This window comes from Agelaius phoeniceus, chromosome 12, assembly GCF_051311805.1.
Source record: "Agelaius phoeniceus isolate bAgePho1 chromosome 12, bAgePho1.hap1, whole genome shotgun sequence".
In the NCBI taxonomy this organism is placed as follows: domain Eukaryota; kingdom Metazoa; phylum Chordata; class Aves; order Passeriformes; family Icteridae; genus Agelaius; species Agelaius phoeniceus.
Genome location: NC_135276.1, coordinates 13,679,069 through 13,691,719, shown reverse-complemented (window position 1 = coordinate 13,691,719; position 12,651 = coordinate 13,679,069). Strand labels below are relative to the sequence as shown.

The window sequence follows — 12,651 nt, the reverse complement described above, 5'->3', positions numbered from 1 at the left end:
AGCTCTGCTCATTGTGGTGACCAAATCTGGCTATTTATGTAGAGCAGGAACAAAACTTGACTGTGTGTGGATCCTTGGGACTCCATAAAACTTACTGTACTGTATTAGTGTCAGAAGTTTATACTGAGAAAGTCTGCTTGCCATGTTTGCTACTGGTGGCACCCACTTAGGATGTTTTAATGTTTTCTTTTCTTGTCCTGGGTTAGTCATGAAAAGAATTGCCGAGCGAAGATTTATAGCAAGTATGACTGGTGCACTCAATTGGACAGTTAATAAAACCTACTCAGAATGTGATTCTGAAAAGGATGAGTTTGGGTTTCTGTGATGCATCAGAAAGGTCAGCAGAGGGTCCTTCCTGCCAGTTATCATAAACACCTGGGGCTTTAGGGTTTTCTGAAAAGACCCCCATCCTTAAGGAAACAATCTCCAGCCTGGCTGAAGCCAAAGCCTTTGCCTACTGTAGCAGTGAGCAGAACTCAATGAACTGCAGGGGTTACAGCCCAGCCCTCAGCATTCCCCAGAGCATCATCCTCACATGTGGTGTCTGTGAACTTCCAGCTCAACTGCAGAGGCAAATGGGAACTTAAAGCCAGGTCAAACAGGCCATGCAGTAGAGGCTGGAGAACAAAACGAGATGGATCTTTCATCAAGAGAGACTCTGGTATTCACTGGATCAGAGAAATGAGCTATTCTATAGACTAAGATAATGGAGTAAACAGTTTACTCTAGTTCTGTTTCTGCCATCAGGGTGTGTGCTGGCACAGACTGTGTCAACGCAGATGTTCAACAACTTTGATCTGGGACAAAATGCACTCATTAATGCTGTGCTGTGGATAGATTGCAGATCTCAAGACATTACAGAGGGAGGACCCAACCTCTGCATCTCCAGTGTAAAAGTGTAAAAAGAAAACCTTAATGAGGACTGCTGAACCTGACTAGCTGCCTCATAGGAAATCACAAGGTAAACTCTGTTTATTCTTCTGTCATTGCCATTAAAATAAGTCCAGCATAAGGAAATACTTACCAAGTTATCCAAAATAATGAATAATGTATTTTTCATGTTACTGTTTTCATGAAAAATCCCTGTGGTTTTAGTCTTACAACATGTGTGCAGGTGTACTTGACAAACTCACTCTGACAATGAGAGGCACGTCTGCATGCTGTCTTTTAATGATGGTATAAATAATTTCCCAGACTGTAAACTACTCCCAGGTAATACATTTCTGTACAGTCTCATAAATACTCATGTATCACACATGTTAGCAGACACGGGCAGGGGTGACTTTGTCCTACCAGTGAGGCTTTGGCTTAGTTCCACACCCTGCAAAGTTCCTTGTGAAGCTCACACGAACATTTTGTATTTCAGGATTGCATCCTGAAAATATCTCAAATGTAGAAATCGTTCAGTTTCTATAAAGCTGAATTTTTCTTGGAAATACATTGTTGTAAGGCTTGAACTCATGATGGAGGTTTCCAATGTGTAAAGCTGCTGTCCATGGGCTGTTCCCCAGCTTGCTGCTCTCCCTGTGCATTGTCAGTTCCAGCACTGAGCCCAAACTGCTGCAGAGAGGGAGGGAAGGAGGGAGGGAGCTTACCCACGGATATGAAATGCAGCTGTGCTCCAGGCTCTGTGCAAGGGAAAGGAACTTTGGGCTTTCTTTTATGGCTGATTGTAGTTTCCTTTGAAGCTGTGTGGATGTGCCATCCTGAGGGGTTCTCTGATGGACAGGAGTTTCGTTGAGGGGGTAAAAACTTGTAAAAGAATTAACAAACACAGTATCAGAGGTGAATTCAGGCTCTTTGTCCCATGAATTTCACAGCTTTGTAACCCTGATTTAGAGGAGTTCACTTCTGCTTTGATGCCTGATAAAAGTATATTCTTCTAAGGTAGTCTGCTGTTGGGAAAAACAAAATGCATCAAAGTCTGGACTAAACTTTGAAAAACTGAGCAATTCAGTGTTCTTGTCTGATGCTTAAAATACTCACAAAGTTCCTGACTGAACCTTGGAAAGCCAACAGAAAGATTGCTGTGTGGTTTTGAATTCTTGCAATAAATTTAGATGGACTTTTATTCTGAAGTCCTTTTGTCTGAAAACTTTCTCCCTTCACATGACATCCACAGCAGTATGAGAGTCCTGGCTGCCCTCTGCAGAACCCAAGGTCTGTAGAAACCAGCCCAGTCCACTCTGGTTTGAGGCAGCTCCCAAATGTGATGCAAGCAGCAGCTCTGTGTGGGGTTATGCTTATGAGCAGAGGCCAAAGGATCTCTCCAGATGCAAACCTTCTGAAAATCTGGGTCAGATCCTGAGAGTGATCAAACTGTTGATGACTTCTGAATTTTTCCTGAAGGTCAGTTAGTGCAGTGCAAAGAGCCTGAGCTCAGGGAAGTGCCAAAACCTGCTCCACTGTTCCCCTAAATATTCAGCATGTCAATAGAGCAGATCTTTGAACTGAGAAGAATGATGAAAAATCAAGATTCAAAGTGATCAATTTGAAGTTCTTGTCCTTTCTCTAAAGGCCCTTTAGTCTGCTCCTTTCTAGTCATCTACTTACCTGTCCCTTGCTCCACCAGCCACGCCAGCCTCAGCCTCCAGTTTGATTTCTTGTAATCTACCTGAACTGCAACTGTAGGACCCCATTTCAAGAGCTGTTTGTTGTTCTCTTCTTACAAGGCCTGTGGGAAACCAGCCAGGCAGCAGTGATGTGATCTGAGCAGACACTAATGGGACTCCATTTCCTGCACTCTAGTTCCTGTCTGGTCATTTTTCAATGAGTCCAAGTCAAGCAGGAAGTTGACAATGATCCCTGTGCTCCCTGGTGTCTGTTCTTACCCTATGTCTTCTTTCATTTCTCACACTTCTGACCATGCTGAAAAATGTCCAAGGACTGCATTTTTCAATGTGCTTTTACACACTGTCCCACTAGGCACTATTATAATGCTAATAAATAATAATAAATTATACATATGTTATGATTATTTGGACTTATTAGTACATAAGGACCCACATGATATGTATGTGCAAATGTAGAATTTGGGCAAATTCCTGCAATTGTTTGTTGTCTTCTCTTCATGTTGTAAATCAGACATGCTAAAATACTTGGAAAGTTGGTTTGTTGGGCAGTGTCAGTTCCAGGCTCCCTTTCTTGGCTGGTTTGCTGTGTGTGCTGCACTCTTCCTGCATTATCTGAGGGGTGATGCTGGTGTTGTTATCTGAGCTTTCTTCTTCCATTGGAAAGGCTTCTTCACCTGCTTCTTCTGAGTACAGGAAAGCCGTGGGCTGTGGAGCAGGTTCCACATCAGCCAGATCTCAGCAACCTTCAGGCTATGAACCACCATGAGATCTTTGTAAAAACAGGGATCAAAGGTCTGTAGGTGTGGGGCAGCAGAAGGCTTAACAATGCCAAAGGTCTTGAACCCTTCATGCAAAATGGGTTTGAGGTTGATTCTCTGTAAGCACATGCCCAAAAAGACATCATCGATGGGGAACAGCTCCACTTCTCTGCACGCCCTGGAGAGCTTCCTCATGGTGCAGCGGGACAGCAGGAAGCCTCCTCCCCCAGCGTAGGCAGGGTAGATGCTCAGCCCATACATGCTCTCTGGGATGTAGTACTTGCTCTTCCGGGCGCGGATGGGACGGGCATTGTAGATGATGTCCCCAACAAAGAGGTCCTCAGTGGGGTCGTGCCTCTTGAGGAAATCAACGATGTTCTCAACGTTGACAAAAACATCAGCGTCACCTTTGAAAATAAATTTCACGTTGTGGCAGAACTCAGCAGCCCAGCTCAGGAAATGGATCTCCTTCAGGGTCAGGTTGAAGAAAGTGTCCATGAAGTCCCAGAGTAAGATGTCCCGGTATGTCTGACTCTCCTGGTGCATCAGGGTCTCCCATGTTGCCAGCACTGTCCTATTCTTTGGTGTTCCCAGCAGGAACACTCGCTGGATCTGCTCCCCATTCACCAAACCCTCCCTGCCCCACGTTTTCCGGACAATCTCACGCCTGTCAAAGTCTTCAACCACTGATTTGATAGCAATGAGCAGGAAGGGACCTCCCGGTGTCTTTCGGCATTTCCTGGGCTGGTTAATGAGGAGATTGAAGTTCCTGTTATCCTTGTTTAGGAGATAGAGCTTGAAGTTGAAGGCAGAATCAGTCAGTGGGGGTGGAGTTGTAGTTCGGACCCTGGTTTTGGCCACTTCTGTTGGTCTCATGGCAGGGGTAACTTGGGGTCTGGGTGCAGTTGCCTCTGCTGGCATCAGCCTCCGAGGTGCTCTGGGATCAGAGAAGATTTTTGGTGCCACTCGAGGTTTGTTCTGTGCTGGCTCCTTCTTTCCTGCCGGGACCAAATGTTCCAGCTGGGAGTAGAGCAAAGAACAAAGTGCCACCAGCAGGAGGAGGGTACAGATCACATCCCCTTTGAGGCGAACTCTCATTGTCTCTCCACTGTTCCTGGGACTGCTAAAATCTGTGTTTGAGCTGCCTGGCACCACTGCCCATCTGTAAATAAACACAGAGTGTGTCAGCAGTGAGGATTTGGCAGGTCTGAAGCAAGCAGGCAAGACTAAACATCATTTAAAAACCCAGCAGCAAAGCACATTTTGCTCACACAAGCACAGAGACATTGAGAAACTTGTCAAAAGGCACACAGGGTTGCAAACTTACTGCTGATCCCAGTGCCAGCCAGCTCTGTGACTTGGTTAAGCAATCGTCCATCATCCTGAAAACCACCCTCTAAGCACACCCCAAAATCCTGCATCCCTTACTGCTGATTGTGTTTTGTCATTTCAGAGATTTCACTGGGAAAAGCAAAGTGGAAAATTATGAATGATGCCATTCTTCCATAAAAAATTACCTTTTTTTTTCCTAGCTTGACAACCATTACTTGCTGCTTTTACCCTTTTTGACCAGGGAGGCCCAGAGCTGCCTGCTGAAGGGCAGACTCTTCATGGCAGTGTGCTGCTGGTGTTTCCCTGCACACGGAGCCAACTTTTGGTAAACTGAGATTGGTACTCAAAATGAATGCATTGGGTACAATCTGGAATTCACACAGGACCTTTCTCCTGCCAGTATTCTTTATAAAATATTAAACCATTGTAAGTAACTTCCATTAATAAGGTTAGAAGGGGCCATGGGTATTTTTCCTCTGCCAAATCACCCGAACCCCTAAGTGAGAGGTGGGGAAATAAATCCCAATATGCAGAAGCAAGACAGAGCATAGTGTTAGGAAAATTTTGTTCATATATGATAGGTGAAGCTGCCTTTTGAAATACAAGATTTTTCCTCACTTACACTTTTCCTGGAGATCTTCTGTCTTATTTGATCAGTTCTTCAACTGCAAACAAAATGAGAATGAAAGAGTGAGAAGGCAGCAAGCAGCAGGTCCTCTCATCACCCTGTGGGTGCAGCCACTCCCTGCAGCAGCAACAGCAGACCTGGACAGAGGGACCCCACAGCTGCTCCAGGAGGAGGTGAGAGACCATCATCATTCCCATGACCCATTCCCATCACCATCACCATTCCTCCTCTCCTCAGCAAGAAGGAAGTTGAGCCCCACCCAAAAATTTCCCCACAAGTATTTTATACCTCCACTAATAATGTATCATGTTCATGTGTGATTTGGGGCTCTCTCTTGCCTGTGCTGTACTAAGAGAAGCTACCTGTGAAGGTATTGCAGTTCTCTGTCCTGAATTAGCTGAGATCATATCCAAAGATGACTTCTGGGATAAAAACAGTTGGAGAGGGATGTTTCACAAGGGCATACCGTGATAGGAAATGGTGCAAATGCTTGGTAAGAATTTGGTGGTATCTGTTTTCAGCAAATCTCCTTTTACTGTCCTGGACTGGATCAACTGTTCATTAACCACCCATTTTGTATTGGCCATAATGTTAAGTTTTCAAACTCAAAATTAGATTGACTAGTCTGTAATTATGAAGTAATAAAACAGTGGCACCTGTGGTATCTAGGTAATATTTCAAGACTTAAGAGGAAGAAAATTATTACACCCGTTGATTTCTTGGCCAGACCCTTTAAAATTCTTAGACACACATTGTTTGGACATCATTATTTAAATACTGTGTTTTTTCATTACTGGTTAGCTTCACCTCCAAGGTACTGTTGAAATAGAGTATTTCACCATCATATGCTATTGCATATCTTTTTCCCAAGCTCCAAAATGTTTACTGACCTCATTCTCTTTGTCTCCATTATTTATGAAATCATTATTTTGGAAAACAGCATACCCATGCCTTGGTGTAAGGCTCTTTGCATTCCTGATGGATATAAAATCACACTGGCCTTGTCCTGATGACCATGGGTTTTTTCCTTAGGCCTTGTTTCTTGCCTTTTTCTGCCCTCTCACAGAGGCTTTTCTTCATTTGTTAGCTTTTTTTGTTTACCTTTCACTCCTCTCCTAGGCAGATGTTTTCACTGGCATAGCTTTGTTACTAATAGCAGGATTGAACAGTTTTCTCAGATCTCTTTTAAATTGTTGTACAAATGTTTAGAATATTCAGGATCTGTTTTCTGTTTATGTTCTTTCTGCCATGTGGCTTGGCTCATAACCACACTCAGCCTCATGAAACAGTCCCTCTTGACACGTATAGGATGTTGGTTTGCATTTTACATATGAAGTCCCCTCTCTTTCTTCACAATAACAGCAAATTTCTTTTTCCTTTTCTGGGCAAAAGTTTGATCTTATTTCAGCTGCCAGGCTTCAGATGGTAATTAAGGAGCTGGATGGAAGTCCTGGATTTTTCCTGTGTTTAATGTTATCGACAAGGGCTTGGAATAAAATGCACGTGTCATGAAACTCGTAATTTCCATGGCTTGTAGCTTCATACTGCCAGCATCTCAGAATCTGGCAATAAGTGCTCTTGGAAAAGCCAAGAAAAACCCTGAATTGTTACAAGCCTGGGCAGATAGCCCAGATTTTCCTCTGTGTTTTCTTTTATTGAAAGTAAAGGATCCGAAAGAGTGATTTCCACGCTGAAATAAAACAGCTCAGTGCTGAGTACAGACCTCTCATTTTCAAACGAAGTTGCCAGCCCTTGAAGTCATTCCTTGATCTAATTATATGGATTTTCCAGTCTTTGTTAGGTATTTCCTTCTTTGGAAGGAAAATACCCTTGGTTATTACCGTGGTGTAAGCTCTATCCATGGATGTCAGTGTGGGAAAAGCTGTTCTGCTCTCGAATACAGAGGGACTGATGATTCTGGCAGATGCTCTGGCATGTCCTAAAGCCAAAAGGATTATTCATCCACCTTGACACCAGGGGAAAAGAATTACAGGGCTATCAAAGTGAGCAGGAAATATCTGATGCCAAAGGAAAGAGATGAGAGCACAGCAGTGTTTCTCAGCACAGCACATCCCTGAGGGTCTGAGGCAGAGGCACCTCTGCTTCCTCTGCTGCTCTGGGGAATCTCCATCCAACCTGAAATGGAGCTGGGCTTACAAACTGCTGCATCACAGGGCCTTGAGGAATGGCCTGGCTGTCTGCACTGCCTCTTGTGTCCTCCAAGATTGGGAAAGCAGGGAGCTGCCCCTCTTTGTGTTGACTCTGTGGGAATGGACACAGAGAGGGGTTGACTCTGGCTTGATGGGGTCTGAATGGGATAATGGGGCTGGATAATGGGGCTGGGGATGCTCCATCCTGGGCTGAGCACCAGCAATGTCAGAGGGCTGAGCTGGGCAGGAGGAAGAGGCTGAAAGGTCCCATATCCACGAGCTGGCAAGATGGGCAGCCATACATAGGGAAAGAGCTGGAAGAGCCAGGGGGGCCCAGCCTGCAGAGCCCAAGAGACAACAAAAGGCTGGAAAGCTGGAAGTGGCCAGAGCTGGGCAGGGCACCCTGCTGAGCATCCAGGCAGGGAGTCTGACCTGTGCTGCTGCACGCTCGGGCAGAGGGCCCAGTCCTCTGCCTGGTTTTCATTTATTTGAGAGGAGGATTCTGAAATGTGGCCAAGAACAGCTGCAATAAAAGCAGTCAAGTGATGATAAAAAAAAATAAATTGCTAGCCCTTCATTCCCAGTTGAATGATATGAAACCTTGAGCCCATCCTGGCAATTTTTTTTGCAGAAGTCATCACATCTCCATCACTTGGCACTTCTGCTCAGGGCCAAAGTGGAAAAAAGTCCTCTGGATCCTGTCCTGAGATTCAGTCAAGAAGCCTTGGTGATTCTGGCACTCTGCTTTGTGCCTTGAGCAGTGGTTATTTGATCCAGCCAGCCCTGGGAAAAGCAGCTGAGATAATCAAGCTGAAAAAATATGATGCAATGAGCACAGGGGCACAAAACCAGCAACGAGCTCTGCTGCCCTCTCACCCCAGCCTGGCTCACAGACACATCCATCCCCACCAAGCTGTGGGGTGTCCTTGGATCAGCCTCTCCCTGCTGCAAGGGAAGTGCTCCCAGCTCCCTCCTGACTCCTGTCCTCACTCCTGATGCTGGAGCTGCCACTGGTAGGTTTGGGTTGGGCAGCAGAGGGACACTGTGTGCCCATGGAATGTGTGGAGCTGTGGCTGCTGATGGAGGTCTCCTGTCTGTCTGTCCATAAAATGAGCTAAAGAAAGTGGGGGGGATCCAGCACTGATGGGTTTTTTGAGGATATTTTGTAATCATCAGAGAAGATTGTATAATCTTGGTGGTGGGGACACTTTGAGGCAATGCTTCAGGTTTGGGATATTTGTTTTCATTTCATGTTTGCTGAATGCATTCCACAAGAACAAAGTCATCTTGTAGCAGCCAGTGCTGGATACTGAGACCTGCCCCAGCTCTGGCCTGCAAGGGGAAAAGGCTGCACACATGTCCCTCTCCTGCCTCATTTACAGGAATTTTTCCACCCAGATTCCCTCAGCAAGAGCAAAGCAAACTCCCAGGATCCTCCTCACCTGGTTCCTCTGCCTCAGGAAGAGTTCTGACCCTGTTCAAGAAGCAATAAAGACATTCCCTCTGCCCATGCTGCAGCTGGGGCTGTGTGGAACAGATGTGTGCAGGTGAGCTTTCACCCAATAGAGCAGGATGCTGACACCAGGAATTCTGCACTGCCTGCAGCCCTGGAGGCTGCATCTTCCCACTGACACCCTTGGTCCTGTCCCCTGCACCCCTGAGGGCTGGGAGAATGTTTGACTCCTGTGCCTGCACCACTTTAATTGAAATGTCTTGCTGAACTGTTCAAAGGGGAAAAGTAGCTCTGTGTGTTGGAGCAGGGGAAGAAGCTGTGTTCCACTTCTATGTTTGGGTGTCATGTAATGGCTTTTATTTCTCCATGGGTTTGGTGTTTGTTTGTTTGTTTCTTTGCTTTTCTACTGCCTCACTCATAGATGAGATGACCCTTATTTATTGATGAGGTCAATAACCTCATCAAAGTTATGGCTTTAAGTGGCCCTGGTGTTGAACAACTTCTCTTTGCATTTCAGGGAGTTTGTGAAGAGGTCTCATTTGGAGTTACAGGATCATAAAGTGATGCTGAATTATTTGATCTTCTTGATTAGAAGACAGAGGTGGCTGAAATACAAAGACCCCTTTTGGCATATTGGTAAGTGCAAAGCCCTAGAAAAATGAAATAACCAAAACTCTTGCTGTGCTGCCTTACCAGATAAAAACTCATCCTATTCAGCTGCTTACAAGTTCTGAAGTCTATAAGCAAACTGAGAGCAGGCTGTAGGATTTAATTAGCTGAGTGTCTTGAGAGCTGTCCCAGGAACTGGGTTCATGAACCAGCACCAAGGGAGCACAGTGAGAGGAGCAGAGGCTCAGTGCTCAGCTGCCCACAGTGGCACAGCTCAGACACTGCTGCCCAGTGCCACAGTCACAGCACTGCAGCATCACTGCTGCTGGTATTTGCTGCAGCACCTGGAGGCAAAAGCTCTGTTGAGTCAAGTACTGAGGAAGCAGGTAACAAAAATGCAGGCCCTGCTCCAAAGAAAATTTCCAACTTTCCTGTCAGAGCTGCTTTTCAGGGCATTTTAAATTTTTTTCCAGGCCAGAGCAAACGAATGGATGAAATCCATGCTGTTACAGGACAGGGTGCATTATTTATCTGCCTGCCTCAGTCCTCAAATATGTAGTTTGATCAGCTTCCCAGCTGGCTGGTCCCATTTTATTGCAGTTTCTCCTGTTGGCACTGCCAGCCTTCCCTTTGCAATGCCAGTCACGTTGGATCACTGCTTGAAATGGCTGCTGTGGTTGCCTCCTCTCACCTTCCACCCCAGTCAGAAACTTCTGTGAAGTGCAGAAACTCAAACACAGAGGAGCTGCAGAGCTGCTGTGTGAGGGTTGTTGAAGTGTCTGTTTGCACGTGCAGGGGTCCCAGAGAGGAACTGGCCCCTCCTTGCTGGGGACTGCAGTCCCATGGGAGCCCTGGTGACCCTGGGCAGGAGCAGCTGCCTGCAGGACTGAGCTCAGGGAAGGCTGGCAGCCAGCACCCTGCTCCCCTGGCCCTGCACCCTGCTCCCCTGGCCCTGCACCCTGCTCCCCTGGCCCTGCTGGCAGCCCTGCACCCTGCTGCCCTGGCCTTGCACCCCTGGCCCTGCACCCTGCTGCCCCGGCCCTGCTGCCCTGGCCCTGCTGGCCCAGTGTAAGCACACAGGGCACAGTTTGGGGCTGCAGCTCGTTTAGGCAGTACCTGATGCTCTCTGTGCAGGGGGCAGTGCCCACGCAGGCCTGAGCTGTGCCAGGCACCCGGGCTGAGCCCCAGGAGCTGGGAAACTCCAGCTCCTCTGAGCACAGCCCCACACCTCTAACGAGGGCTCAGCCACCTGCAAGGTAGGAGAAGGTAAAGCCCAATGACCTTCTGCAGGCTCAGCAGCCTCCAGAAGTACTGTCCTACCTTCACATGCAGTCCTGCTGCTGGTGCTCTGATTTTCAGAGTGGCAGAGGGCTCAGCAGCTCAACTCACACCCTGAGTGCTTTGGGGAGAGGACAGATCCATCCCAAGTAGCCAAGGTAAGGAACCTGCTGTCTCTTTTCCAAACCTTATTTTTTTCTGGGTCCCAGGAGGGGAATAAAGCCTTGCAGGTTTGTGAAGGAGTAAGAAACTGAAACAAACACCTTCCTCTCCCAGCCCTCCCCAGGCTGCAGTGCTTGCCACCTCTTCAGGTCCCAGACCCTCTTCTGATAAATAATCTGCCCAATGCACCCCAAACCCAAGCAACTGGAGTGCAGTAGCATGGATGTATTGTTACATCCATGGCAGATGGGACAGGGAGTACATGCTGATGTGTCCCACTAATTTCAAGATTATACCCAACACATAAGTTTCTCAGAATCCACCCAAAAGCTATTAAAAATATCAGTAACTGCCTGATGATTCACAGGGGCTAAATTATTTTCTATCTTTGTGACCCTAGAGGGCCTGAAAATTCCCATTTTGCTCACAGCATACCACAGTGTAACATGGGGAAGATTCATGTCCTTTTACTGATGAATTATGGCTTGTAAATGTAACGTGCCACCACTGGAACATGTTTGTGGCTGGGAGGAAGCCCTGTCTCACAGCACTGCAGGCATTGTCTAAAGAAGCCCCACACTTCTGTAAAAACAGCCTAAACATTCAAAGAAAGTTCTTTGGAAAGTAAAGAGTAAAGCAGATGTCTCGGGGCTGGAGCCTGCGAGTTCAGAGCCTGCTGCGTGTTAACCATCGCGGGCCGGGCTGCTGCATTTAGCAACATGCAAGAGCAGCAAGGCAAAAAGAAAAGCTGGGGGCAAAGGGAAGCAGTAAGGACAGACTCCGGTCCACCCTGCTCGCTGCACAACCCTCCCCAAGCCCCTGAGATCAAACACACTTAATAGATACTTACAGCCCATTTGATAGCGCTGATCCTGCGTCCCCTCGGTGCCGTCTGTGCAGCGGGCTGCCAAGCAGGCACATCTGGATGTGCTTAGTGAGAGACATCGCTCAGCTCCGCGTTCCAGCGGAGCCCAGGACACCCTGAGGGCGCCGAGCAGCGCTGGGGCCCGCGGCCGCTCCCGCCGGCAGCGAGCGGAGCTGCCCGGGCCGGGGCTGCGGCTGCGGCGGGGCCGGGAACGGGCTGGGATGGGGCTGGGATCGGGGCTGGGAGCGGAGCTGGGATCGGGGCTGGGAGCGGAGCTGGGATCGGAGCCGGGATCGTGGCTCAGATAGGGCCAGGATCGGGCCGGGAGTGGGACTGGGATCGCAGCTGGGATCGGCCCCGAGCGCAGCCCCGGCCCCGCAGCGAGCGGAGCCCGGCGATCACGGCGGGCCGGGGCAGAGCCGGGTCCCGGCCAAGGCCGCACACGTGATGGGCCCGGGAGCGCCGATGGCTCCGGCGGGACAGGGCGGAGGAGTCGAGAGGGAGAACGCTCAGCCAGGTTGGGGATTTGCACCAATTCTGCTAAAAGGCCGGGTTTTTCTTTCCCGCCCCTCCGCCGTAACTTTTTTCAATAGGAAATGTATTAATTTTTCTGAGTTTCTTTTTCTTTTCCTTCTATATTTTGCCCTTTTTCTTTTAATTCCCTTGTATTTACCTCTGCAAAGAGTCAAATTGAAAAATTTGAGGTTGGGTTCAGCTCAGAAGTTAAATTCACTTGGGGGTTGTTTCTTTCTTTCCTAGTAGGGAAATGATGGGAGGATATGTGAGCTGAGCAGTGCAGGGGCTGGAGACAGATTCAAGGGTCCTTTCGAAAACCTGGAACAA

At 47.7% G+C, this 12,651-nt stretch overlaps 1 protein-coding gene across 2 annotated transcripts; it reads right to left on the bottom strand.

Annotated features, from left to right (window-relative positions):
* Positions 1 to 1,146: 1,146 nt before the first annotated feature.
* B3GNT9 (UDP-GlcNAc:betaGal beta-1,3-N-acetylglucosaminyltransferase 9) lies at positions 1,147 to 12,185 on the bottom strand. Of its 2 annotated transcripts, XM_077185103.1 has the most exons (3): positions 11,794 to 12,185; positions 5,286 to 5,328; positions 1,147 to 4,493 (listed from the first exon to the last, which is right to left on the bottom strand). In XM_077185103.1, the coding sequence occupies exon 3, from the start codon at positions 4,427 to 4,429 to the stop codon at positions 3,182 to 3,184; it is 1,248 nt and encodes a 415-aa protein (XP_077041218.1). In that variant the 5' UTR covers positions 4,430 to 4,493; positions 5,286 to 5,328; positions 11,794 to 12,185; the 3' UTR covers positions 1,147 to 3,181. The 2 variants fall into 2 exon arrangements, with proteins under 2 accessions (XP_077041218.1, XP_054496769.2); XM_054640794.2 differs by lacking the exon at positions 5,286 to 5,328.
* Between the last annotated feature and the right edge of the window lie 466 nt (positions 12,186 to 12,651).